The sequence below is a fragment of the Sebastes fasciatus genome, chromosome 14 (assembly GCF_043250625.1).
Source record: "Sebastes fasciatus isolate fSebFas1 chromosome 14, fSebFas1.pri, whole genome shotgun sequence".
Lineage (NCBI taxonomy): Eukaryota > Metazoa > Chordata > Actinopteri > Perciformes > Sebastidae > Sebastes > Sebastes fasciatus.
The window spans coordinates 14,063,197-14,091,113 of NC_133808.1; the positions used below are offsets into that span (position 1 = coordinate 14,063,197).

Sequence of the window (27,917 nt, forward strand, 5' to 3'; positions counted from 1 at the left end):
GATAAAATAAAATAAAATAAAGTAAAACAAATATAAATAGAATAAATTAAGATAAAGTAAAAATAAATATAAATAGAATAAGATAAGATAAAATGAAGTGAAATAAATAGAATAAGATAAGATAAAATAAAATAAAATAAATATAAATGATGTTTTAAAGAAAATGATGGATAAAAAAGGATAATGTGGTTGTATGTGGTGTGTGGACTGTAACTGGAGTTAAATGTAATCATGGGTTAATAGTAGTGGTGGTGGTGGAGAGCATGGCTTTTAAAAACTACGTTACCCATGAGCCACCGCGGCTGAACCGCTTATTGTACCGTCTCCATGGTTACATTGCTGATGTACCGTCTCCATGGTTACATTGCTGAATAACAGCAGTGTTACCTGACATCTGGGAGCGAAATTCGTTGGAAAAACAGGTTTTTTTAATTGAAATAAGACAATGAACGTATCTGTCAGCCGCACAAATAACAGGAGAAGTTATGTTAACAGAGCTGTTAGGCGTGAAAGAGTTTATGACCACTTGTATGGTGAGTAAATGTAACTAAACTATTGCACAGTGAGAATGAATGTTATGAAAGTTATGCCACATATCTTGTATCTTATAATGAAAATAAATAATAATATAACAATGACATAAGCAGATATGTAAAGTTACTTATTGGGATTCTGAATGCAGGACTTGAAATAAGTAGTTTTACAGGTTGTATTGCTACTTTTAAGGATCTTAATAGTGTTTCTACCTACTGGTATGTTGAGAAGAGGATGTAGACATGTAACAGAGCCATTATAAACAGGCTTTAACACCAAACTCAACAGCTTTGGCTATCAAAAGTAATTAGTAATTATCAAAATAAGTATTAATTATATTGAATAATATGATTTCATGTATTTTAAATCATACTCGGGGCACCACTATTTGAAACAAAGATAAAATGATAACCAATTAATGTAGTCCCATAAAATAAGTCTCATAAAATACATTTCCATATCAATAGCTAGTAACAGTTGAAGGATTTCATAGTACTTTGACACAGATGAGGTTGGCATTATTCACTTTTAAGATAAGATAAGATAAGATAAGATATTCCTTTATTAGTCGCGCAGTGGGGAAATTTGCTGTGTAAAGCAGCAAAGGGGATATAGTGCAAAAACAAGATGCATCCGCTAACACAGGGAAAAAAAAGAGCTAAACCAAGTGTAACAAAATATGAACCATTTAAATAGAAGGAAGTATAAAATAGGAGCAGTATATATAGTATTGACAATAAACAGACTATTAACAAAATTGCAGAAGTGGAAAATGATATTGCACATTGAGAATGAATGAATGAAATTCCACCTGAAAATAAACAGGTTATTGTCATTTGACATTTAGCTAACTCCTTTGGTTGACATTAACTGAGCTGTTTTTCTTTTGCCAACAGATCCAGTTTACACAGTGTCATCAGAGATAGACCATGCCAGGTCCAGCTTCAAGGCCTATGCGTCTAAGGACCGAGTCGTAAGTTGCGTTGATATTTGTCCTACAGCAACATATTGGTTGTGTTGCCAACATTAAAGATAGTTTATATCATCAGATAACAATCAGGTTAAGCCCCAGGAAGGTGTTGTAACTCTTATTATTTTACCCAAGTACTAAGTCAAAGCAACAGTCATTTTGGCCTAACACGACATGCTGGGTTAAACTGTATTGTTATTAGGCCTATCTTATCAGGTTTTGAAAACCTATAGGTTTTGTGTTGTTTAAGTTGTGTTGCTTATAGATTGAATATAGTATAATATAGAGATTAAATGACAAGGTGTTGTCTTCAGTTGTTTACAGTATTAGGTAAAGCCATCTAGAAAAGTCAACATGTTATTTCCAGAATAGTGCTGACCCATTTTTTTAAGCTGACAAATACATTTATTAGATAAGAGCACATCGTAAGTTTGTGCTGTATATTATTAAAATAACTGAATATATTTTATATCACACTACGAACACTGAGCGTAACTCAGAAGCAAGACATAATTTACCCTTTTTCTGTTTACCTCTCTATGACCCATGGCCAATATTGTTTCTCAGTTGTTACTGTTTACACATTAAAAAAAAGAAACCGACTGAATGTGAAATGCACTAGTTGACTGTATTTCTGTCTGTCTTTATCAGAGGAGAGTGCCTGAGTTTGGGTCTATGTTCAGTAACCTGCCCCACCACCCACGGTATACCCTTCAGCTGGACCCTGCAGACCCAGTACCGGCCTCTATTGATCGTCGCTGGCGAGGCCACACAGAACAGCGCAAAGAGGCACTGCAGCAGCTGGCTGGGTAACACAAACAGACACTATTTTAATGAGCAGCAGCAGTTACTGAGTTGTATTAATTCATGGTTAGCTATGATACTCATTACCTATATAAACTGTGCCCCATGGCATTATCTTCTCAATAGGGTTATTCCAAATGCTCAGTCATGGCTGAAAACGGAGGAGTGCGATGTCACCGGAGCTGATCGCTGGAAATACTTTAAACGGTTTGATCAGCCTGCCAACACTCTGGAATACAATCATACTAACTTCATCGTGCAGCAGTTACCTCAACCTGATATTATGACAGTTTACGATAAGTTTAAGATGACTACCGTGCTGCCACAGTTTCCACAGTAAATATTGACATAGTGTCTGACGTGGTGTTCCATTCTGTTTCCTTTAGCCCCATGATACCCTTTGCACAGCAGGTCTCCACGGATGTGATTTTTGCGTTGCCTAAGTAAGTTCAATGGCTCATCTCGCATCATTATTTTCCATTTCACAATTTCTGTTGTGCCTTTTTGCTGGTAGAGGGTGCATCCTCTCATTCTGTCTCATCAGAGAAGGCTTTGTATCTACTGGTGGAAAGAATGCTGAGCAACAGCCCACCCACTTCACAGTGGGGGTCCAGACTGACTACAGGGAAAGTGAAACACAGACAGACCCGTACAGTCCTGAGTATAGGGTACGACCTGGTACAACTCCCTCAGAACTCCTGCAACTGGCAGCTTTGTCTTGGGGTATGTGATCAGCTGTTCAGAACTTCACCAGTTATAGGCTATAATGTATACTTACCTTGTTAAAACCATACATCTCCAGCCTTCCCACTGGTTCTCTCAGCTGAATAGTCTACCTCTACCTACCAGCTCAAAAGTCTGCTTGTACCTTTAGTGTCTTATAATTAACTTACCAATGCTTCTCATCTTGCCCTCTGCAAATTACATTTAAACCCTCAAATGACGATTTCCCTCAGGTCGTGGTCTGCCTGCAGGCCTGGCAGAAGTGGAAATGATACAGCGGGCACGTGCCAAGCGAGCTTGGGAGGCCACCCTTCCTCCATTAGGTGACCTTAGTCAGCTGGACAAAAGGAGACGAATGATGGAGGAGATGGATGTCAAGGAGTGGGCTTTCAGAGAAGGAGAAATCCAGAAGTGAGTGGTGCTGCACCTCAAACACTATTATTTAACTTTTAATCCTTAACTGGAAAAGGCATAAATAGAGAAGCAAACCACTACTCACTTCAAATGTTGTTAGCAGTGTTTGGCACAGATTTGAGCCACCTGTTAGCATGTCATGCTATCTGACGAGTTATTCCATTGTGAAGGGAGTTTCTCTCATCAAAATGCCACAAACATAAACTACTTGGGCCTACTATATGTCTAACCAAGAACAATATGTAGCCTTATTAAGCAATCTTGGTGAACCCCTCCTCCCCCTTGATGTACCTGCTGTCTTTACCATGCAAAGCCTGCCCTTCTACAATGCTCTCTGTTTCTTTGGGTGGTGGCCAGGTTGCAAGAGGCTCGTCTTGCCGTGCTGAAGGACCTCTTGAGGCAGAGAGATGAGGCCCAGAAAGAAGTCAGAAATGAGAGACTCAACGACTTATATTCCAAGCACCAAAAAGACAAAGAGACCAAGCTACACAAGATTGACAATGACTACACCAGGTGTAAGACAACCGCCACGTCTGCTCTGACTGAATATCCTGACCATAAATGTATTATGCAAGGCTTCATTTCATTCCTTCTCATCTATCTCTTCTTTTTTTCATTGTTGTTTTGTCTGTAGCGCTGAGAAAACTGGAAGCTAAGAGAAGAAATATGGGGGGGAAGCTAGAGCGACTTGGCGGTGTCAAAGACCAGACACTTGGCCCTCGGAGCCTCAGGGGTACATTCACCAACAGGAACACCTGCAACGATGAGTTTAAAAGCCACTACTTAGACACATATGAAGGTCTGAATCTAAACGTTTTTGGACAAGTAGAATTGAGTGGATCATTTCCATACTAGCATCAGAGACGACAATATCCCTTTATTGTTATGGTAATTTACGACTTTTTGTCAATAATAGGTTTGCTAGAGCTGGAGGCAGGACTCTCTGCCTCAGTCCTCAAGCCAGGGGTGAAAAGACCTCAACCCAGAGGCAGCATCAGCAAGAATGTGATCAAACCCACTGTGAACAAAGCAGTGGAACTGATGCAGAAATACAAGGTAAAGCAGGAAAAATGTTCACTTAAGTTCTACAGACACATGAATTACCAATTGTGGTTCCACAGGCCCTGAGCGAGGAGGAGAACAAGCAAGTGGCCGAGAAGTCTTTGCGTTTTCTTGTCAAGAGGGAGAAGCCTGTTCCTCGTCCTGTAACTCCCAGAGTGGAGGAGCCACCAGAGGTCAGCTAATGTCTCTGACTTTAAGTGATGCTGACCTTGGTCATCCTACATGTTTCACTTTTTAATGTTAATTAACGTATATGTCCCTCATTAGGGGGATGAGGAGATAGAGCTCGCAGTCATCACCTTGCAGAAACTACTGAGAGGAAGAAGTATCCAATACGAGGTATGTCTGCATGCAGGTGTGTGTGCGACGCATTCGCCTGCATGTCTGTGACTATCTTTATGCCTACAGAAATGTTTGCAAGTGTTTCAAGTTGTAAGGACGTCTCTATTCACTTCTGTCTGTATTGTTGTACAGATGTTTAAGGGCAAGGAGGACCACCTGGACCTCATTCGTGGGCTGAGGACTGTCCACGCCCTGCAGGGGGAGGAGCAGGAGCTACAGAAAGCTGACAAATTGCTCATAATGGCCCTTAAAAAACAGAGAGACAACCATAGACACAAGGTGAAGTACACAGACACATTCCCATACAAACATTTACAAACTCTAAAACAATCTCATCGTGCCTTCTCTCTCCCCTCCCAGGTTTCTCAAGAGGAGGCTACTCATGCCAGAGTGGTAGGTACAGAGCTCGGACGCCTGTTTGACATTTTGTCCAAGGAGCTGATTCATCTCCAGGAAGAGCGCAGGATCCACGCCTTTACACTACTGGCTGAGAGAGACCGTCGCATCCGAGAGGCTGAGGAGAGCGGGAAGAGACAGGGGGAGGAGCTCAGACGCAAAGAAGAGGATGAGATCTTCAGACAAGTGCGTACATTTGTCATTTTTTAGCTATGAGTGGAAAGGAGATAGTTATAAGAAAAATACGTTTTAATGCTTGGCGTGTGTGTCCTTAACACTGTGTCACAGGTGGTGCAGGTCCACCAGGAAACTGTGGATTTGTATTTGGAGGACATCATCCTAGGGACCTTGGAACAGACAGCCGACCAGCAGGCCAGAGAGGAGATCCACAGGAGGGCAAAGGAGGTCAACGACGTTGCTTACGCCATGGAGGAAAGGTAATGAATACCTCAGCATGTCTGCTAATGTTTTGTATTCAGATATTTACAGTAAACACAACGATAATAAACGAAACTAATTTGTGTGTGTGAGTAGCCGAAACAATCTTCAGTCGGAGGAGATTGTGTCAGAGTTGGTGTACAGTTTCCTTATCCCAGAGGTCGAGAAGATCACCGTCAGACAAAGAGGTTTGGGAGATTGTTTTCTGCTTTTTCCTGCTTCCACTGAATTCACACATTATCACGACATGACATGAGAGTTGACAACATTTGTAACCACAATTAGAAATGCATGAAAAGACCACGGGTCTTAAAGTTTGATAAAGTTAAAGAGCAGATGCTTTGCTCGCTGGTCTAACCTTGTGATTTCTCTCTCCCAGTGCACCAGAGGCAGCATAGACACCTGAAGGCAGCTCGGAGCATCATTCAGGGGCCTGCTGAGCATTCTGGGATCCCTCCTAGTATTCAAGGGGCGTCGCAATTGACCTGTCCCTCTGAATGAGCCTCCAACCGAGTCCTCAAGGAGATGTTCAGCCAAGTGGAGCACGAGAAGGGGACGGAAACAGAGCACACTCAAACTGAGTAAAGAGAGGACTAAACATATGAGGACTAAACATACAAAAATAAGTGTTCTGTGTTCTCATTCATATTATTAAAGTTTCATAATCATCATTGTGGGTTTATGGGTTGATTATAACCTTTTTATTATCACTACTTTTATCTAGAATGTACAGTATATTCCCACCTTTTTCTGACAGGGTCCAAGTACAAGCTCCATTTCCATCCCGGAACGCAGTTGGGCTGCTGTGGGAGTATGGAGTCCCTGATAGGGCCCTGGACTAAGGCAGGTATAGATATTTGTTGAGTCAGAGCTGGTGTCAGGGGACCCAGTTCTTATTGGTGCCCCTGCATTCCTTCTTCATATTTTATATGATTAAAGGTTAGTCAGGTTAACCTCTTAAACCTGCAGTAGGCAGAATATTTTTGGCATCATTGGGCAAAAATTCCATAATCTTTCAGAATATTGTCATTTAAATGTTCTGAGAGATAACTAGACTTCTGCACCTCATGTGACCGTCATGTAAAGTGCAACATGGCAAGTATTTTTTTACCTGAAGCTCCAGAACCAACAAGTACAACTATTCTGCCCCAGGCAAGGAGTGTGAGAGGTACTTTGAGTAAATATACATTTATTTAGAAATGCAAATAAAGGATTTAAAACTAGATTTTAACACATTTAACACAGATTTTGAGACAGGGCCCCCCGAATGACCACAAAGTAATTGCCACACCGTGAACCTGGAGGCAGTGAACCAGTTTGGGGCTCTGGAGAAAGTTCCTGGTTGTTTATCCAGTCTAAATATGAGAGCTCAGTGGATCAAACATGACAACACAAAGATGTATGACTACGGCTCAAAGGCTGACAAAAACTTGTCAGCACAGAAAAACAGTTCAGGCAGATCCTCCCTCTACTCAAGGTTGGATTACCAACCCCACAACGTGTACGGCTGCCTCGGGGCGCCAGCTCGACAGGTGTCAATTTAGTGCACATGCTGGAATTTGATTATTTTCTTATAGAAATCTGCATCAGTATTGGCATTATTACCCGTGTCAACATCTAGTTATATTGTTGCATAGTCCTAAATAACGGTGTATTTAATTAAATTTCCAGCCACACACACAGGGAACCAGGGGTCAGGCGGTATTACTCCAGCATAGGAGGACTGATGGGTGTCTGGGTCTCTGTGCAAATTATAATTAAGCTTCCAATTGACCCTTCGCTAAGCCCCGCCCCCACGCTGCTAGTCCCTCAAGTTATCAGAGCTACCACACTGTCACACTGTCACTATCTGCACTCACTGCTAAATATCACATTTTTGGAAAAAAGAATATCAGAGAGAAGCAGACAGAAGGGGCGTTTGAATGATATATCGAGGATGTCAAACTGATTCAGCAGCAAAAACAGGTTAAACAGAAGAAACGAACAACTCCTTCCAACCTCTCCAGGTATCGAGTATCACTATCACACGTGCCTCAGGCACAACAGTTAAAGCTTCAGTAGGCAGTATAGTTTTTGGCATCATTGGGCAAAAAATTCCATAATAACCTTTCAGCATATTGTAATTCAAGTGTTCTGAGAGATAACTAGACTTCTGCACCTCCTCGTGGCTCTGTTTTCAGGCTTTAGAAAAATCTAGCCCGTGACAGGAGACTTTGGCCAATCACAGGTCATTTCAGAGAGGAAATGTTTGATCAGAGTTCAAATATGAAGGAATATTATGTGTTACAATGTGTGCTTTTACTTTGGAAGGGACTTTCCGTTTAATTTTCTCCAAAACTTTATAAGAATGACTTGTGAATGAATTGTGTATATTTTTTTATATTACAGGTTAACTGTTGTATCATAATTTCATGATAATTGAGAAAAATTAGGTAATTTTCTATGCATTTAAATGCCCATTTACAGTGGATAATCTATATGTGTATGTGTGTATATATATATATATATATATATATATATATATATATATATATATATATATATTATGTATATATATGTGTATGTATATATATATGTTTGTATATATATATGTGTGTGTGTGTGTGTGTGTGTGTGTGTGTGTGTATATGTATATATTTGTATATGTATATATTTGTATGTGTATTTCATTTTTCAAAGATATATCACATTTTCAAGAACCTATTTAATCAAATGATGTAATGTGCTATCGTTTCATTAGGTATTTGAACGCCTCATCTTTCTGACCACGCCCAGCACCGGTACCGTAATTTCATGAATAGACAGGCATCAAAAATCCAAACTGCGTCTTTACCGTGTTTTGTGCTCAGTTGACCACCGTGAAGCAATCTGCCGCAACAGATAAGATCAGTTGGCCTACAGATACAGACAGACAAATAACTGCAGAACACAATACAAAACATTATCGGAAACCTGCTCAATCAGATTTACTTGAAGCATTATTTTGGGGACTTTCGGGGGTGCGTAATGGGCGATGCGTAATTTGGCGACGCACCAGGAGCGGTCAATGCGCCCCGGTGCCTCTATCTCCCCTGCAGCCCTGCTTGGCGACGGGCCCGTCCTCTTGGCTGCAGACAGACAGGAATACTTGTAGCGACGTGCCCGGTAGTATCAACACATCAAACAAACAACAGGAAGAGCTGGTGCCATACTCGCTCCCACCTGTTGAGAGTATGTGTAAACCCCAAATCCACCGGGATTAACCGCTGGAAGTGGACTACAGACAGCTGTTTGGATATCTGGAATCACCTGATCAGTGGGTGGAATGATCTGGATGAGTGTTTGATTAAAACTCGACCTTTAAGCAGGCGAAGGAGAGGTAGGAGAAGTATTATCGAATGATCAAAAGGTTGACAGAGAGTCTCTTTTACATGTTTATTTTTACTTATTGAAAATGTCAATTCGCTGTGTCAGATAGTTATTGCTGCAAAAATTGTTTTTACCAGCTATTTATTGTGTTTTATCCGGGATCCAATCACTGTCATTAACACGGCTGTGTAAACGAAAGTAATGGTTCATTGGTCTGGTTGTGCGCAGTTTAAAGACACATCACACTGGGTTAAGTCATACAGTATAGGCTACATTAAATACTCATACCTGTAGTTTCAAAATAATAAGTGCAGTATAGAGGATTAATGATTTATAATAATAATAGATTTAATTTATATAGCACTTTTCAAGAGACTCAAAGACACTTTACACAGCTAAAATGATCATAAAACAGTATACAGGGTTTATTGACACTGACAACAGGCTACATGTCTGAGACTTCAGGTCTGTCAGTTAAATTGCATTCATTGGCCTGCATATTTACAATTATACTAAACTATTAATCAAAATAATAACCCATTTGCACTGCTGCAATTTCCAAACACTTCAGAGCAGTTGTATTATTTGAAGCTCTTTGATGGAGTTGATGGAGTTTGAAATGGTTCCCCATCATAAAGGCAGTTTTCTTCAGTTGCTTAAGTACAGTTTCAAAAACAGTTACTAAAAAGCAAGTACAATCATCAGATTAATTCAATTACAACTTATTTATGCAGCAGCTTGTCACCCAGATCAACAGATATTACAAGATAGATACTTGTACTTAATCTTTTGATTGAGATATACTTAAGAAATGTATAATTAAGTATTTTTTTTTTGCCATGTGGGCCTACAGAAAGGTATACTTGGCTTGTAGTTGTGCTTACTTTTTGATAGAGTTGCCTATTAAACTGTGTGAGCACTCATACAAGTAGAACTACACCTCAAATCTTTTGCAAAATGAATCACTTCATTCAAAACATTAACCCATTTGTCATACCTAGCCTACTTAGCCTATCTGATTTCAGTCTGAACAGCTGAGCAGTGTGACATATCAAGCATAGCAAAATAATATTAGAAGTAATTAGAGTCTTAAGAGCTGTTGAAAGCTGAGCACTGTTCACTGTACTGCTGCAAATGCCCAAACACGTCAGAGCAGTTAGTTGTATTATTTGAAGCTCTTTTGATGGAGTTTGAAATGGTTCCCCGCTGTGACCGTTTAGCCTCAGGGAATGGATTACATCAAAAGACTTTTAATAGACTTAAATATCTCAACTGAGCCTTCATTCATACGCAGTTATGCGTCACTGCACCTTGATTCAAAGATATGATAGAAGGAAAAGATTCTGCACCCACTTTGAATGTATTCAGCCCCAATATTGTTGTCCTATCCTTATATTTGAAGGTAAGAGCATCACATTATTGCAGATCATATGTCTTCTGTAAATGAGTTGTGATATGGTATGCAATTGTTTTGCAGGGACTAGTAAGCTTGATCTCACAGTGTTGTTTGTTCTTGTGGTTGTCAGCACTAACACCTCAACTTCCTCACAAACCATGCCGTTTCCTCCAAAAGCAATGAATTAAGTAATCGACTCCAGAATTCTCTAATCATCCTCACAAGTGAGAATGAGCGGAGAGGACACCGGAGTGCAGAGCATCCGAGAAGCACTCGCGAGGCACGATGAGGAGGACGAGGACGAGGACGAGGAAGGACAGATGTCAGAGGATGAGGATGAGGAGCCCAGAGCCTGCGGTGTGTGTGGAGATCTGGCCAAGGGTTACCACTTCAATGCCTTGACGTGTGAAGGCTGCAAGGGCTTCTTCAGGTGAGGTTGTTTGACCCGCTCCTTTTCTCTATCACACACTTGCTTCATGATCTTCACTTTGCTTAAATATAACCACGTAGACTTGAAACCAAGAAACACACTTACAATCATCATAAAGGCAGTTTTTCTTCAGTTGCTTAAGTACAATTTCTGAAACAGTTACTAAAAAGCATTACAATCATCAGATTAATGCAATAACAACTCATTTATGCAGCAGCTTGTCACCCAGATCAACAGATATTACAAGATAGATACTTGTACTTAAAGGGACTGTTTGTAAGAATCAGAAATTGGTTGTAACAGCGACACCTGTGGCCGTTAAGTCAACGAAAGTCAGCGTCCTGTTGCTTGCGCTCGCCCGTGTGAACGTGAATGTGAGCGAGCATCCATCAAAGCAGTGAGGCGACACACGTCAGCTAAACCCACAATATCACTCTATATTTCACCTGCTTGGCAGTAATGTTAGCTTACCAGACGAAGGTCTCTCCATGAATCAATGCTGATCCTAGTGTTGGCTTTTCCTGCTTCAGCCTCCCGACCGCGGTTGGAGGAAACCGGGAAGACACCGGCACCCGGTCGGAGACGATAACATTTGTCGCTGCGGAGCCCCGTCACTTCACAAGACACGGGAAACCTCTGTTGGTCTGGAGGAGCTGCAGCATTTTATTTCTGCACGAACATCCACTGTACCTTCACTAGATATTCTCAGAGCTACGAAGTCTTCTGCAGTGTGTAGTGTGCGCGCATGCACGTGAGGTGGAGCGAGCTGTGAGTGAAGGCAAGCAGGAAGGCAGAGGAGCAGAGTACAGCAGAGACTCCGGCCCTGGAGACCAAAGCTACGGTCTCTCCCGCGTCCTCCGACCGCGGTCAACACTGTTTAACAGACGGGCTTCACTAGATAGAACTTCGCGGTTTTGGTGCTTCCGTGTAGTTTGTGTTGGAGTCTGAGTTTGAACAGTGTCGCCACACGCGAGCACGCATGGGACACCGATCCGGATTGATTTATACGTGTAAGCAGTTACAAACAGTCCCTTTAAAGAAGGGCACTTCATTCAGCTGTGAGTGTGACTACAAAAATGTCGTGGAAAAAGTCATAGTAAAGTATGTTGAAAAATGACATGGAAAAAATGATAGTATAGTTAGACAGATATATTCTAAACAAATTAAAGTACATAAACAGCAAAAACATTTGTGGAGACAATTGCTTGGACACATTTTTGAAAACCGGCCTCTCACTGCTATGCTGGCTTCCATTGTTGTTGTAAACAGGTGTGGTCTTTTTTTATACATCCTGATTGAGGAGTTGGCAATCAAGCCATTAGGGTGTTCGTCCAGGTGTTGCATGTTTTGGCAAATTGGCCCATGGGTGTGGCATTTTGAATGGTAGTGGTTTGAGTGACTTTATGTCAGATTCTTGTGTTTTGTGTAGAGAACCGTGTGCAGTGTGTCGCAAAAAGTTCCATGTTGAAATGCAAATCGGGTGCAAAGCAGAAAATGTGAGTTTTGATGACTCCCTGAGTGTCAGTTTCAATAATTGTGCTTTATGTGCCATTTTAGTGTGTTAGCAATGGAAACAAATCTGTAATAATCATCTCCATGTTCACATTCCACCTCTGCACATGATGCTTTCTGTGATGTTATCATTAGGCTAGTTGGAGATGAACTGCGCCTGGAAAGTAGACGAGATCAGGCGATAGCAGCAGGGGGAGGAGACAAAAAGCTGCAGTCAAGTCGGACACTTGCTCACAAGTCACAGAAAAGTCACAGAAAAAGTGACTTCCTGTTAGATCCATCTGTAGGCCGCTTGTAGTTTTCAGACCACGTTGGGATTTATTTATACATGTGGAAATGTGCGTGTGTCTGGCATTGGATTCTATCCTTTATTATTTTTATGTCCGCCTTGTAAAGCACATAATGAGGACTCGTTTTGATAAGTGTTATTTATAGATAACCTCACAAGATCAACCACACAAGATATGTTTGTTAACAGATGAAACCTTCATTGCACAACATGAGACTAATACAATCTAGCGTTAAATATTACAATTACACAGAAAGTTTGGACTTTCTACAACAGGTGGTGTTTGCTGTCAAAACTAAGGGCCAATCAGCTCTTTCATGAGGTGACAGCCAGGCTGTAGCTCAGTGGGTAGAGCGGGACGTCCTTTAACCACAAGGTTGGCGGTTCGATCCCTGGCTCCTACAGATTGCATGTCGAAGTGTCCTTGAGCGCGACACAAAAAAAAAAAAACAAGATGCTTGCAGCAGCCCACTGCTCCTAAAATACTTAGGATGGGTTCAATGCAGAGGTCAAATTTCATGTATGTACTTGTATATACTGTGACAAATAAAAGTTTCTTCTATAATAGTCAGTGGAGGCAACTGCGGCGCCTAAAAACTGTGGCCGCCTCGATCTTGTGAGGTTATCGTTGCCAACGTGTGCATTCTGCACAGGCCTGGCTCATCTCGAACGAGCCTAATAACATGAGATAATGCCTCAATTGCCTAATTAAACACAACATTTCAGAAAACTTGGAATACAAAAAAGACAACTGGGGAAGTTTTAGTTAAATGTTTACGCTATTCACCTGTAGTGTCCTTCCGTAACTGAAGATGACATGAACATAGTTACTGTGTTGTACTGTAAACATAATACAGTATATTGTAATTGTAACCCTCCATAATTGGCCTCCATTGTTGTTTACACACTAAAGAGCAAACCTGAATCCTATTCATTGTCTTCAAGCACTTCATTGATTCAAGTGATCTAATTGGTAACAGGTGCATTCTGGGTGCAGGTGATTGATAATTGAGTGCAGGTATTTCAGTGGCAGTGTTTAGCAAACAACACACACAGGCTTTTAGTTTTGAATGACATGTATGTAGATAACTGTGCGTAGTTAGTTGCAAAAAGTGTGTTTTAGAATTTCAAACTCAGTGTAAAGCAGACAAAGTGCTCATGGTTCAGAATACCTGGTCAATAGATGGGCTACATGAGTTAGTGGTTTCGAGAATTGTGCTACAAGTACCAGTTTTTGTGTCTTGGCAGTTGCAAAAAACTGCAAATCAGAGCTATAAAAAATTATTCTTCTTCTTCTTCTGTTAGGTTTATATAGGATTACTTTGGGCCATACATACACCGGCCAAACTATTTAATCATTAGTGTTGCCACCAGATTTCTCATTGACTCTCTTACTCAGATAAGGAACCAGTGTGATGTCATCATCTGATCAGGGTGAATGTGTTTTAATCCATAATCCCCAGTAGTCTGCTGGATTATTTCCTGGCTGGTGCGTTTTTGTCACATACATACATACATACATGGCACACTACAATACTATAATATAATGTGTGTTTTCTTGTAATTTCTAACTTCAGATTGATATTTGTAAACTGTTACTGAGTGGATTTTTAAATAAATTCAGACGTGCCATAAAGAGGTCAACGCAGTTCCGCTGTAGGTTCCTGAACGAGTGCCCTATAACCATAAACAACCGACGGTCGTGTCAAGCCTGCCGTTTCCGTAAATGCCAGGCCATAGGCATGCGCCAAGAAAGTAAGTACAGCAAACGATCCTGTGTTATTTCAACACACACCTTTACTGTATATGTTTACATAAAAGTGACAGTAAGAATTATATGTGATGTGAGGAGTGTTGGTCATGTATTATTAAATGTACGTATATATTAATATAGCATTAGTGGTGTTTTTAACTCTATACATGCAGGTATTTTTGTTGTGTCCTTGTAGTGGTCATGTCTGAGAAGGAGGTATTGGAGAGGAGGGTCCGAAAGCAGACGAGGAAGAAGATTGACGCAACAATACAGCTTTCATCCCAACAGGAGGAAATGGTTCAGGAGCTACTCTGTGGCCACCGCAACTCCTTTGACTTTTACCGCTTCAGTGGCTTCAGGGTATGAATGACTGCCAGCAATTTTGAGGCGTCGTTTTTTGTCGTTCGTTTAAATGACGCTTTCTTTTTTTCAGCCCATGGACAGAAATGTCCTTCCTGCGAGTGAGTGCAATCAGCCTGAAAGCTCCCTCTGTTCCCTCTCGCCCTCCTCCTCCTCCTCTTCCAGTCTCTCTGGTTCCTTTGAAAAACAAGAGAACCAAGAGGTCAGAAAAGGCAATGTTTTCACTGCTCTCCCACACGTGGCTGACCTCATGACTTACATGATTCAGGACGTCATTAGTTTCTCCAAAAGTCTCCGGGACTTCCGGTAAATGTGTCTCAATGCATATTCAGATATGTTTTTGTTTTTTTAGAACTGATGTCTATTTGTCATTCATATGTGTGTGTGTCTCTTACAGATCACTAAACATGGGGGACCAAATTGCTCTGTTGAAGACAGCCACATTTGAAATTATGCAGATTCGCTTCAACATGGTGTTCAATGAAAAAACAGGCATCTGGGAATGCGGTAATTTTAAATACTGCATAGACGACGCCGTACGATGTAAGACCACTTACACAAGCGTAAACCAAAGCATTCTTTTATTTAAAGGGAAAGGCTTGGCTGTTTCCACTGTGCCGGGGGAAAATGTACAGAGGGGTACATACACATCACAAATTACACTTTAAAATGTGCACAACAAAACGTTAAAACCTGCATATATAATTGTATAAACTATAAAGCTATAAACACAACATTGGCGTATTGTCGGCCCGTAAAGTTGATATGGATCGTGTACAGTTACCCATAAACACATCTAGCCCACACTAAGCGTGTTTCTGTAAGTCCACTCTCCTTTTAGCTCCGTTTATGGTCTCCACCACCAACTCCTGAGGGAAATATCTGTCTCTTTAGCTGTTAAATACTCCTTTATGTTCACCAGCTAGTTGCTAACTGTGTCAGTCTGCTGTTTGGTGCTGAGCAGGTAGTGTACAGAGAGGTTTATCAAAGCTTTCTTGCTAAAAACAGCCGCCTGCTGCTGGAAATGACACAGATGAGAACCGCAAGACTGAACCAAAACAGTAAATTCTCGGGCCGCAAAACCAAAACGATGAGCTGAAAAACTAAAACACTTTGTAGAGTTTAGAGGAAGAACAATAATCTCACATACAAGTAGTCATTTGATCCATTGTAAATATGAAAATATGAATTATAGCAGCTTCAAGGAAAGAGGTGGAATCATATGGAGACTGAATCAAGTCTATAGTACCAACCCGTTCTCATCCCAACTCATCACATACCGACGCTTGGTCAGGACCCCTTGGCGTCACTTTCTAACACTGGGTAGCCCCGCGCGTCCAACTATGACGCTCCACTACGGTTGCGTTATACACGTGATTAACGTTGTGAATTCAAACAAAATAACTTGCTTGGGTTTAGGCAACTAAACCACTTTGTTAGGGTTAGGAAAAAACATCTTTCTTCTTCTTTAAACACACGTTCACTGAGCATTTAATATTGACGCACATGGGTTAATATTGTGATTAATTCAAAGCCCAGTGCGTCTCATACAGACGCTAAAGGGTGCCTTGTGCTTCGGTATCAGACGCCGAGGGACATTACAAAGCATCGGTATTTGACAACCTGGGAATGAGAACAGGCTGACAGTACTGTACTTAATTAATACAAACTACATTCAGTAATGGTTAACTATCATGGATTGGAAATACAAAAGCACTGGATGTCATTGGATAAAGTGAGACAGGATAGATAAGTGTTTTACAGCAGCACAGAGGTATGTACTGTATGTGAGGAATCTAGGTTAAAGTGACATTACCTTTGAAAGAAATCAAAAGAAAGGCCGCCTCAGAGTAGTGCAGTACATTTGATTAAAAAAAAACAGCAATGCCTGCAAACTGACATTTCAATTCCAGCACGAGCTTTGCCAAAAATGATTTTTTTTCTTGACCTGATGAAGTAGTTTACAGTAGTACTTTTTATTTGTCAGACAAATGTGTGTGCACTTCTCACCCCATGTGTTCACAAAGGTGTAACATGACTCGTGGAGGAACGCTCTCCAGAATGTTGTCAAACTGGTGCCGTCTGCTCCTTTTCTAAAGTTCAGTTGCAAATCAGTTGGCGTCCATTACTTGTCTTCTAGCTTTGTATTCCCTCGGCTGGCAGGCAGTCTTGTACTGTACTAATACTGTGTGCATTGTCTCTCACAATGTTTATGGGATATTTACAGTAAGATAAGGAAATAATTTAGGCTACAAAGGATAGTACTCTGATTGGCAGGCTGGTGTCTGATAAAAATTCATATTAGGACACTTCAAATAGGGTGCAAGGTGTATTAAACTATAAGCAACCATAGCAACAATGCTTATTCTTCATGCTATATTAGCAATGAACTCACAGGTTACTCTGCGATATCGAGATAGGAATGTTTTTTCCTTTTTTTTTTGTTTTGTTTTGCCCATGACCAAAATGTTGCATCTCTTAAAAAAAAAAACTCTTTGAGTGTACCAAAGTTCAACCTTGTTACGCCTCTGGGACAGTTGTGGCCGGAGGCATTATGCTTTCAGGTTGTCTGTCGATCCGTCCGCCCAGTCCATTCTCGTGAATGGGATGTCTCAGGAACTTCTGGAGGGGATTTCTTCAAATTGGCAAAACATACCAAAATGAGTTGGAAAATATCAGCAAAACTGATATCGACAAAAATCCAATATCGTGCATCCTTAGTGGGCATCATGTTTTTACAAGATATCTCTAGTTCTACTGCTTGAATTGTGATCCTTTTTTTAATTAGTTAATTTCCATGTTTTCACTGTCTATTACTGTCTTACCATCTCTGTCTTTGTAGCGGGTTTCCAGCCGCTCCTGCTGGATCCTCTGCTCAGATTTCACCACACACTGCGCAAACTGGGCCTTCAGGAGGAAGAGTACGTTCTCATGCAAGCCATGTCCCTGTTTTCTCCAGGTATAGCAGCAGGTCTTCATCACTTCATCACAGTCCTTGCTGATCAATCATTTATGAACCCTGTAAATATTTAAACACTGGAAACAGTGTGAATTTGTACACAGCAAAACCCGTTCTCAGGATCAGCTGGTTGTTTTGGATTAGCAGAGATTTGTGTTTATTTGATCCATCAGACCGTCCTGGTGTGGAGCAACACGCTGTGATTGACGAGCTTCATGAAAACTTGGCGCTGACACTAAAAACCTGGATTGACTGCAAGAGGACAGGACCAGAAAAACAGTGAGTGAAATACAAAAAGTGCACACTCTCTCTGAAAGCCACCACAGACTGAACCTCCTCTGTTTCCTCTCTGTGCCTCCAGCTTGCTGTACCCCAAAGTGATGGCCTGTCTCACCGAGATGAGAACAATGACTGAGGAGTACAGCAAACAGGTTCTGCAGCTCCAGGACATCCAGCCAGACATTATCTCGCCTCTCATAATGGAGATAGTCAGTAAAAAACCCTGTACTGACTCCTAATACTGACATCTACTGTCCATGGACAGGACCAACTGAATGGGCTCATAAAGCAAAGTATTCTGTTTTTATTGTCGTACAAATGTGTCGAAATACAAAAAAAAAAAGAAGCATTTTCGTCATGTGAAAGCATAGACCGCACAAAATCCTGAACAGATGAAGATGATTGTAAAGCTCACTGTCTGAGTCCTGCTGAAATGTAAACTATCATCTGCTCTCTGCACACTACGCCAAAGACGCCACGAGAGAAGGAGCATTAGGTTTTACAAAGTTTGTTTTGTTAAGTGGTTACAGTATGGGTGGATTTGATGTGCTATTTGTTTTGCTTACAGTAAGAACACACTGTGCGTCTACGAGTGAATGTTGACGAAACGTTGTGAGGTTTCATGTTTTTCTAAATGTTGCCCTCAGAATTGCCAGAGAAGTGTATTTTCTCAGAATGTAAAGAGCTGCAGTTGCAATACAATCTTTCCGTTTCTACTTGTTACCTCAGGTTGTTGTTTTAGTGTTTTGATGCCACCATGTGAAACCAAAAATGCTTTATTGTAAATAAAACTGCTCCTCAGATTGAATGATGGATCATTAACAGCATAATGATACAAACACTGCCCCACTGTGGTCATACTAAGTCAAAGGACAACACTGTAAATGAGAGACTGCTGCAAACATCTGGGCTGGTGTGTATAAAGCTTTTTAAAGAAATGGTCATAAGAATAGTCTTAACATTTGACCTATTAGTCAATAAGTAGAAGTTACAACACAGGGCACGACCTACAAATGAGACATTCCCATAAAAAAAACATCCTGGTAAGTTTATATTTTTAGAATAATTTTAATGTAATTTTGCGCAGATGTTCATGGTGCCCAGAGGATGGAGCTTACTGATTTTGTTGTTCCTCTGTCATTTCCTCTAGCGCCACCATGAGGTTTATATTTGTAGTTTTGAATGAAATGTCTCAATAACTGCTGGATGGATTGCCGGAAAAGTCTGCGCTGACATTGATGCTCTAGCTCTTGGGATGTATTGTAATAACTTTGGTGATCCCCTGACTTTTTCATCTAACGCCGGGTTAGGGTTTTGACCACATACATGCAAAACTAACAACATTCCCATCCTCCTCAGCTTTGTGTTTAGTGCTAATTAGCAAATGTTAAAGCATGTTAAGATGCAAAACTAAGATGGTGAATGTTGGAAAGTCTTTCATGTCTGCCTACATCCATAATGAATGGATACTATTAAGACAATGAGTAAATGCCTGTGCAAAGCAGTTTACGGCATTTCCCTATGTTTGTGTATTTAATGCAGACACCCCTTGCTGAGGTTAAAGGGGAACGTCATCTGAAAAATGTGCATGCGCGCACACTACACACTGCAGAAGACTTCGTAGCTCTGAGAATATCTAGTGAATGTACAGTGGACGTTTGTGCAGAAATAACTGCTGGAGCTCCTCCAGACCAACAGAGGTTTTCCGTGTCTTGTAAAGTGACGGGGCTCCGCAACGAGAAACGTTATCGTCTCCGACCGGGTACCGGTGTCTTCCCTGTTCCCTCCGGCCGCGGTCGGGAGGCTGAAGCAGGAAAAACCAACACTAGGATCAGCAGTGATTCATGGAGAGACCTTCGTCTGGTCAGCTAACATTACTGCCAAGCAGGTGAAATATAGAGTGATATTGTGGTTTTAGCTGACGTGTGTCGCCTCACTGCTTTGAGCGATGCTCGTTCATGTCTATTTAGAGCGAGCACGACACTGACTTTCATTGACTTAACGGCCACAGGTGTCGCTGTTAACAAGCATTTCTGATTCTTACAAACAGTCCCTTTAAAAGACCATATAACAGATGCAACAGGCTGGCAGCACTGTGGCAGAGAGCAGCCTACCCGCTCTGGGACTGCAAGAGATGGATGAGAGAGGAGGAGTTCTGAGCATAGCTCCTCCTCCTCCTACTCTTACTCTTACTCTTCACAGAGCATTGGCTCCATTCAGTCCCTGTGAGAGGCTTTGGGCCTCCAGGGTAGAGCTGGAAAACGTTGCTGGGTAGAGGGACGTCTGGAGTTCCCCGCTCAGCCTGCTTGCCCCTGCGACCTGGACCCGGATATGCGGAAGAAAACGGAAGTTGGAAAGAAGTTGGAGCAGACAAAAGAGCTTGATCATTTCCAGGCTATCCTACTCTTTATTTAATGCAAATTACAGTACCAGGGAACTATTCCTCAGAGCACGCAGAGGGAATATTTACAGAGGTGCACATTTAGCATACCTTCACAGAACAAAAAAAGAAAAAAAAACAAATGAAATAAAAATTTCAGTCACAAACAGAGGCATTCAAGTAGTAGTACTGTTATACAGGATGTTTTTTGTAGTATTTTTCTATGATTTTTTTCTTTTCTTTAACCCCAGTTTAGCATATCAAACTAGTATATATGCTAGTATGCTGTATATAGCATATATACTTGCTCGTCTTCTTTTTTTTTGGTAACCTTTTTGTGGTGTTTGTTATTGAACTGGAGTTAGGGGGGTAAGGTGTGGGTGTGGTGGTCAAACGTTCTGGTGGAGGGTAGCAACACGTTCATGAATGCAAAATTACAGCAAGCAGGAGGACAGGAGAGAGGCTACATGACTCGACCCCTCAGGTGCTACTGAATTCCCCCCCCTCCCTCCTAGTATGCAGACAGGAAGGAGAACAAGCAAGAAGGACAGAGGAAACAACAAAATATCCAGAGAGAAGAAGAAGAGAGACAGAATACATTACTGCCTCTGAGGATGGCTCATTACAACTACATCTTAGTTTGGCTTTGGTAACAGAACCAACACTGTGAGTAATACAGAAACTGTACTGTATTGTATATTTACAGTATATGAGGCCTTTTTTTTTAACCCCTTGCTGCCACAACGACACCACCCCTCCCCCTCCTACACACACACACACACACATACACTTAATGCCCCGGAGGCCCGTGCCAGGACTGTGGTATACATGTTTGTGCGCGCATGTGTGTGTGTGTGTGTGTGTGTGTGTCCAAGATAAAACATCTATTAAAATAAACACTCATCTACTTGTATCTTCAGTTAAGGACAAATAATCCTTACGATTAATAATGTCTGTATATTACATTAAGTGTGCGATGAAAAAAAAGGGGGGGGGGGGGGAAGAGTGGAGGGGGAGTGGAAATCAAGTGGGAGAATGTGTGTGTTTTTGCAGGATAGCAGGACATTCAACAGCACCGAAGGGAGAGTCACAATCGGGCGGGTGATGGCGGAGGGGCAGGGGGGGGGGTGTTGGGTGAGGAGGGAAACAAGGCGAAGGTGTATGAAAGCAAAGGCACTCCAAACTATAGTTACACTATACATGACTAGTTCTTGTTACAATAATACAGCTGTCATCTACTGTACTGTACAGGTAAGATTGAACATATGGCTGGATAAAGCTGATCATCATCATCATCATCATCATCATCATCATCTACAATATCCATAAACAACATCAGTTCTGCCCTGATTGTTTTTTTCTTTTCTTTTTTTTTTATCTTTTATGTGTTTTCTTTCCCTACCCTTTGTCATCTTTGTTTTTGCTCATAAACAGTACATGGGTCTGCATATATACATACCTTGAACACAACATGGAAAAAAAAAAAGAATCAACATAACATAAAAAAAACAACATACAAGTCAGAATTTTGGTGAGGAGCATTTATACTGTATATACACATTCTGCTTTTTTCTTTTCTTTTTCTTTTTTCTTTTCATTTCTTTTTTTTTTTCATTTTTTTTTTTAAATGTAGTGAGTATTCTCTGTAAATAAGACGCTTTCGACAGACTGTACCGAGTGGCTCTATGTGCGGCAGGTGTGGAGGAGAAAGAACGCTAGGCTAACACTTCAGTCAGTGGTCACGACACATGAGACAAGTCGGAGGTGAGCCGAGGGGACCGCCGCCGCAGCCGCCGCAGCCGCCGCAGCCGCCGCAGCCGCCGCAGCCGCCGCCGCCGAGACTTCTCAAGGAGTCGAGGAAAAGAAAAAGTGTTAAGAAACATCTTGAATTCTTCACAGAGACGGAGAGAAGGAGGAAGAGCTAGACATTGAGGGTGGGGGGTGTGTGTTTGTCTACAGACACTGCACTGTCACAGAAACACTGTTACAGACAGAGTCGGTACAAAGACGGGGGGATAGAGCAATGCCCTAAAATCCATCTACAGCCTTAATAGAGACAACACAGGAGAACAGGGAGTGCTGGAATCTAACCACACTCCAGCAAAGAAAAACAAAAAAAACACCACCATATCTCTAAAATCTATTGTCTTTAGGCAGCGGCAAATATTGCCACTGCTCTGCCAGATATGAGCTCACCATAAATGATTTCTGAACCATTGTAGTTAATATACATATATCTATATATACTTTTTATACATAAGGAAAAGTAATATATAAACTGTGTATGTATGCGTGTTTGTTTTGTATTGTATGTATATATTATACAAGCACACAGGACCAGATACGTGTCACATCCATCGCAATCCAAAAAACATCTGCCCAGGAGTACAAAACAACAACAACAAAAAAAAAAATTAAAAACAAGGTCGAGTAAAACAGCTTTTTCTGACCATTTAAAAACAAAAAACAAAAAAACCTGTCCAAATGTTAAGCCGGCTGCTTCTCTCCACGTACATCAGGATCATCATGCACCCATGTGTGTGTGTGTGAGGATGTGTGTGTTTATGAGTGTGTGTGTGTGTGTGTGTGTGTGTGTGTATACCCGTGCGTGAGCCTCATGCCTTGTCTGCGGAAGTGGAGGTGAGAAGTGAGAGGGCGTGGTGACCCCCCGGGTGATCCTAACCATACTCAGGCCATGCACTACAGGAGGAACCAAAGGGGGGGGGGGATCGGCCAGGGGACACATGGGGTCAGAGGTCAAAGGATGCAGAAAAATGGAGGAGGACAAAAGGGGGGAGGCCGGATAGGGAGAGGGGAACAGCTTAGGACTTTTTCTACAGATTGTCCTCTTACAAACATTAGCAGGCTAGCATTGTGTATACATGTACAGTGTACTTTCTATCGGTAGTACAGTCGACAACACCTCTGGCCCTGCGCTTTCCTTCCCCCCGTTGAAAGGGCACGGAGAGACGTCTTTGACGGAGGATGGAGTAGAGTTCAAACAGCTGGATGAGGGGCCAGTCAGGGATAAAAGAGGCAGATTAGGGGGATGCTTGGTTTGTGGTCGTGGCATGGGGGTGGGGGTGGGGGGGCTGTTGGCTAGCTGTTGAACCCGGACTGCGTCAGCATCGCTCCGCTGCAGTCAGGGAGGAGAGCAGGGCAGAGCAGAGCAGAGCTGAGCTGAGCAGAGCTCACCCCCTGGCCAGGGGCAATGGAGAGGCCGTGGGCTGGGGCTGAGACCGGGGCGGGGCGGGGCGGGTCGTCTGTGGACTCAGGAGGTGGAGTTGGAGGCCGAGGCAGAGGCGGTGGTGGTGCTGGGACCTCGCTCTGTGCTGCTGCCATCTGTGGACAGGAAGAGGAGATGGTCGTTTACAGTCTTATAGAAAGTTTGTGAGGTAGATAAAAGGTAGAGAAAGAGTAGGCAGGGAAAGAGAATGAGTAATGCACATCATCCCCTTCCTCAGCTACTGCTATGAGTCCTAATGAGCAAGATCCTTATCTGGCGCTGCTCAGTGAGCATCAGTTACAGGTTGGTGTGGGCAGCTCCACAGGTGTAAATGTCTCCAAGTATGTTTTTTTGCAATGCCGTGGAAAAGGTAGTAGTCAACCTTCTGGTCAAAGCAAAGAACTTGCATAGCAGCATTTAGTGCCCACGGTGCTCTGTCATACACCAACGTTGAGCAGAACTTGAAATGAAACACATTGACCCACTAGAGCTTAACACGCTTTTTCAAATTAGCAGTAATAGAAGTCACAGCCAGTGCTTCTAACAGATAAATAGAGCCTTCAAGGCAGATCAAAGAAGTGTCTGTTGGAGGAAGTGTGGCTCCAACCTGTGGTGGCAGAGGTGTTGGTTGGGGTGGAAGCGGCGACCTGGCTGCGGGCGTGGGCAGGGAGGAGTATGGAGGCCAAAGAGGGATTACTGGATAACTCTGAAAGAGAAAGAACACATTTTTTTAAATAAAACAAATAATGACAATAATAATAAGAGTGAAGATTATATGCTCTATATATTCTAGTGTGAAGAGGTAATTTGGTCTTGATGTTGGTGGTCCATGTGGACAGAAGCGGTAGTGTTTTTGAGCACCAGAGTCCCTTTAGAAAAACCCTCATTTAACTGCAGCAGGGTCTGACAGTCTGCCCCGCATAGTCCTGGTTCTTCCGCGCCTCCCTTCCGTCCAGCGGACCCAGCGATACGGCCTGGGCCTCTAGCTGCTTGGTGTCGTGTTGGCTCCCAGCGGATCTGGGTCTGTCCGCGGCGAGCTGGTCGCAGCCGGAGGCCCAGGTGAAGTCTGAGCTGAAGGAGTTTCTGGTGAACCCGCATGATGTCGTCTGATTTCGCCGGAATCGGACCCGATGGCACCGATGACCAGCATTAAGAATAACTACATAGAAGTAGCCGATCTTCTCGCATGATGGTCTCGTTTATTTATGTAGGTCATATAGAGGCATCAGTATTAAACTGAGATGGTTTTATAACCAGTTCAAAGTTCCTCATAGCAACTTTAAAGGGTATAAAAGCTTGCATTTCACAGTATGAGAACACCTTCATAGAAAAAGGCTGAAGCAATATTCTTTGTGTGCGCATACCCTGGGTGGTGAAATTGAAGAGCGAGGGCTTCTCTCTCCCGTTGGGCAGTTTGACGTTGGGGTCGCGTAGCTCGTCAAAGAAGGAGTGTGCGCAGGCCTCTAGTGGGGTGAGGCGGGCCGTGGGCGTGTACTCCAGCAGGCGAGAGCACAGGGCGATGGCCTCCGGAGGCGTACGCGGCCGGAACACCTGGACAACAGTTCGACACAAACACGGATGTCAGCTGTGACCGCGTGAAGTCTCAGGTGTTGTCAAAACAACAGGAGAAATTACAATATTGTATATTCCAACACACACACACACACAAAATGAACATTGAACATGAAAAAAAATATGGTCAGTGTGTTTTATGAAACCTACTGTACTCAAATGTAACTGTCTGTAGGGGTATGAATCAATGAATGAAGAGCTTTGATTGCTGCAGCAGTGAACAGTAGTACGGACTGAACGCAGTTGCAGAGAGCGACCACAGCAGGGCGCCAGAGAGGCCGACAGGAGGACCTGCTGCCTGCTTATTGGATGACTCTTATCTGTGGGTGGGGCTGCTGAGCTAAGGGGGGAAGCCAGGAAGACACAATGTCCCTTAACTGCTTTATTTTCACCATGACTTAAAACATGCGCCAAGATAAGAGCATGAAGTGGAGAACTAATGTGACAGCGGGCCAACCTGTCTTTAATAATCTGACTGAGACGCGGTGCTGTAACTGAGACGACGCAGGTTCAACATACTCAACCAAAACCTAAAGATCATGTTTAACAGCTCAACATCAACATTGTGTGTAACGGGGTTTGGAACAGATTTAACTATCAGTCTATGCCTGTGATTGGTCCCTGTAACTAGAGCCATGTAATAAGGAAAGCGATTGGCTCCTAAAGAATTGGATCCAACTCCCGGCTGTGTGTTAACTCTGCCCTTCTGTATATTACTGAACTGAATCTGTATACTTCAAAACGCTCTGAAGAAGGCTCCTTGCCGAAACGTATGTTTATGTGATGTGAGCCAATTAAACAAGTGAAATGCTAGTATTTTGTCCTCCTTGATTTTGAAATCTGGGATGTGCAATATTTGTCATTGTTTTGTGTTGTTAATTGATTTCCAGCACTAAATATATACATGCATTTTGCATAAAGCAAGCATATTTGTCCAATCCCATGTTGAGTATTAAATATTCTCTCTTTAAAGGTACATTTTGAAAAGATAAAAAATGGGTGATTAATTTGCAATTAATCAGGATTAAATATTTTAATCAACTGACAGTAGTTACAGTATATAGTATTTACCCATAGCTGTGTTTAAACTCAAAAAATCATATTGCAAGCTGCCGTTGAGGGGTGAAAACTTTGAGCAACAAATTGTCGATACTAAGAAACAAATATATTTTTAGCTTGATGGGCATTCAGTTTAAACGGTGGGATTTTAAAGGATTTTAAAAATCCTCACCCTTAATCAACAATGTAAATGTGACAGTTGCTACCTTCCTCAAGGCTACTCAAAAAGGAGCAAAACAAGCATACAAAGCAGCCATAGGTTTTATCAGTCATTCTTCAAAGGGTCTAAAAAAGCTCAGAGCAGGTGTGGCGTTATCGAGACCTCATGCAGCTCTGTTGGGTTGGATGTGATGAAGGTGGGTGGCTGCGGAGCGGCATGCGGGGAAACACAACAACATGGAGACAAGTGACAAAGCAGCGGTGGATCTTAAGAGAAGTAAAAGGGCTCCTGTACCTGTTGACTCACCTTAGTCCAAGGATGTGCCTTAATCTGGGGGAATTTGAACTCGGTGTAGTTAGGGTTCATCTCGCGAATCTGCTCTCGGGTCGGGGTCCCGAGAACCTGGAGAAAAACAGGACAGACAAGAACATTAAAGTCTTTAACTTGAATTCCTCATTACTTGTGAAAAAGAAACTTTCGTATTGTATATGAACATTTGTACATCCTGTGGGTCACCCCCTCTCATTACCTTGATAATTTCAACCAACTGATCCACCCCACTGTCACCAGGGAAGATCGGTTGTCCTAGCAACAGCTCTGCCAGCACGCAGCCGGCTGACCACACATCTAAAAAGGAAAAAGGCAGGTCACCGAAAGCAAAAAAAAGAAGTCAGATAAAAGCAAGTGCGGGGCAGAGATGACCACAATCCTCTGCATAAGCAGCGACTAATGCAGAGCATCTGATCCTAGGTCATCTTTCACAATCAAATCAAATCATGAGTAACATACATTAAAATCATTTTATGTGCCGAGGGTTAAGCTGATTAAAGTGTTGACTGCGACAGCTGGCGTCAGCCTACCTATGCTGGAAGTGTAGTCAGTGGCACCAAAGATGAGCTCAGGGGCTCGATAGTAGCGAGAGCAGATGTAGGACACATTAGGCTCCCCGCGGACCAGCTGCTTAGCACTGCACACAAAATCAAAGCACATAATCGTCCATCGCCGTTATTCTGCTGCATTTTGGCCAAAAGAAGGGGAAATGTGAACGTAAAGAAAAGCTTTGCGATAAGGATTTACACAGAAGAAGTTAGTTACGAGGAGAATAAAAAACAAATGCTGCCCTTTTGTGTATACATTTCACTGGGTAACCTTTTCAATTCAACATTTTGCCACATCTAAACTCTCCAGAGGAACACTTTACAGCATCCATATATCTCAGCATATTGACCAAACTCTTTAAAAGAGTAGTTTGACATTTTGGAAAATACGCTTATTCGCTTTCTTGCTGAGAGTCAGATGAGAAGACCGATATTGCTTACATGTCTGTACGCTAAATATGAAGCTACTGCCATCAGACGATTGGCTCAGCTTAAGGCCGAGACACACCAAGCTGACAGTCGGCCGTCTAGTTTTTCTCGGTGTGTCTCGCACCGTCGTCTCTACTCTGCCCGTGTCAGAGGTTTTTCCGGCTGACTCAGCATGTTGAATCGGCGGTAGCGCCCGTCAGTGAG

General features: G+C 42.3%; 3 protein-coding genes across 7 annotated transcripts in view; 2 read left to right on the forward strand and 1 right to left on the reverse strand.

The window, feature by feature from the left end:
• The first annotated feature begins 350 nt into the window (after positions 1 to 350).
• cfap91 (cilia and flagella associated protein 91) lies at positions 351 to 6,354 on the forward strand. 2 transcript variants are annotated; one of them, XM_074659086.1, is made up of 17 exons: positions 351 to 533; positions 1,431 to 1,507; positions 2,156 to 2,313; positions 2,435 to 2,515; positions 2,695 to 2,751; positions 2,853 to 3,031; positions 3,265 to 3,442; positions 3,803 to 3,960; positions 4,080 to 4,244; positions 4,362 to 4,501; positions 4,567 to 4,680; positions 4,775 to 4,846; positions 4,982 to 5,128; positions 5,210 to 5,431; positions 5,534 to 5,682; positions 5,780 to 5,871; positions 6,063 to 6,354. In XM_074659086.1, exons 1-17 carry the CDS (start codon positions 446 to 448, stop codon positions 6,182 to 6,184), a joined length of 2,199 nt encoding a protein of 732 aa, XP_074515187.1. In that variant the 5' UTR covers positions 351 to 445; the 3' UTR covers positions 6,185 to 6,354. The 2 variants fall into 2 exon arrangements, with proteins under 2 accessions (XP_074515187.1, XP_074515188.1); XM_074659087.1 differs by having other exon boundaries at positions 4,080 to 4,178.
• A 2,153-nt stretch (positions 6,355 to 8,507) lies between these two features.
• On the forward strand, positions 8,508 to 19,513 carry nr1i2 (nuclear receptor subfamily 1, group I, member 2). Of its 3 annotated transcripts, none has more exons than XM_074659095.1 (9): positions 8,508 to 9,071; positions 10,653 to 10,857; positions 14,283 to 14,413; positions 14,608 to 14,771; positions 14,845 to 15,077; positions 15,169 to 15,314; positions 17,614 to 17,730; positions 17,904 to 18,009; positions 18,092 to 19,513. In XM_074659095.1, exons 2-9 carry the CDS (start codon positions 10,658 to 10,660, stop codon positions 18,246 to 18,248), a joined length of 1,254 nt encoding a protein of 417 aa, XP_074515196.1. In that variant the 5' UTR covers positions 8,508 to 9,071; positions 10,653 to 10,657; the 3' UTR covers positions 18,249 to 19,513. The 3 variants fall into 3 exon arrangements, with proteins under 3 accessions (XP_074515196.1, XP_074515195.1, XP_074515194.1); XM_074659094.1 differs by having other exon boundaries at positions 8,508 to 9,041; positions 10,558 to 10,857; XM_074659093.1 differs by having other exon boundaries at positions 8,509 to 9,041.
• Positions 19,514 to 20,389: 876 nt separating this feature from the next.
• gsk3ba (glycogen synthase kinase 3 beta, genome duplicate a) overlaps positions 20,390 to 27,917 on the reverse strand; it is a 37,471-nt gene continuing 29,943 nt past the window's right edge. Inside the window, exons 7-12 of one of the 2 annotated variants that reach the window (XM_074659090.1) lie at positions 27,267 to 27,373; positions 26,936 to 27,033; positions 26,701 to 26,808; positions 24,980 to 25,166; positions 24,223 to 24,321; positions 20,390 to 23,731 (exon numbers count right to left, since the gene is read on the reverse strand). In XM_074659090.1, coding sequence (XP_074515191.1) covers positions 23,661 to 23,731; positions 24,223 to 24,321; positions 24,980 to 25,166; positions 26,701 to 26,808; positions 26,936 to 27,033; positions 27,267 to 27,373 — 670 coding nt within the window. In that variant the 3' untranslated portion in view covers positions 20,390 to 23,660. The remainder of the gene's footprint in view (positions 23,732 to 24,222; positions 24,322 to 24,979; positions 25,167 to 26,700; positions 26,809 to 26,935; positions 27,034 to 27,266; positions 27,374 to 27,917) is intronic. The other variant, XM_074659091.1, reaches the window with a different exon arrangement.

Coding starts and splice junctions, on each gene's coding strand:
- cfap91 (XM_074659086.1), top strand. CDS start 446: ATGAACGTATCTGTCAGCCGCACAAATAACAGGAGAAGTTATGTTAAC. Junction 3,961..4,079: donor TGACAATGACTACACCAGGT/GTAAGACAACCG, acceptor TTTTGTCTGTAG/CGCTGAGAAAACTGGAAGCT. Junction 4,502..4,566: donor AACTGATGCAGAAATACAAG/GTAAAGCAGGAA, acceptor GTGGTTCCACAG/GCCCTGAGCGAGGAGGAGAA.
- nr1i2 (XM_074659095.1), top strand. CDS start 10,658: ATGAGCGGAGAGGACACCGGAGTGCAGAGCATCCGAGAAGCACTCGCG. Junction 15,315..17,613: donor CATAGACGACGCCGTACGAT/GTAAGACCACTT, acceptor CTGTCTTTGTAG/CGGGTTTCCAGCCGCTCCTG. Junction 17,731..17,903: donor CATGTCCCTGTTTTCTCCAG/GTATAGCAGCAG, acceptor TTGATCCATCAG/ACCGTCCTGGTGTGGAGCAA.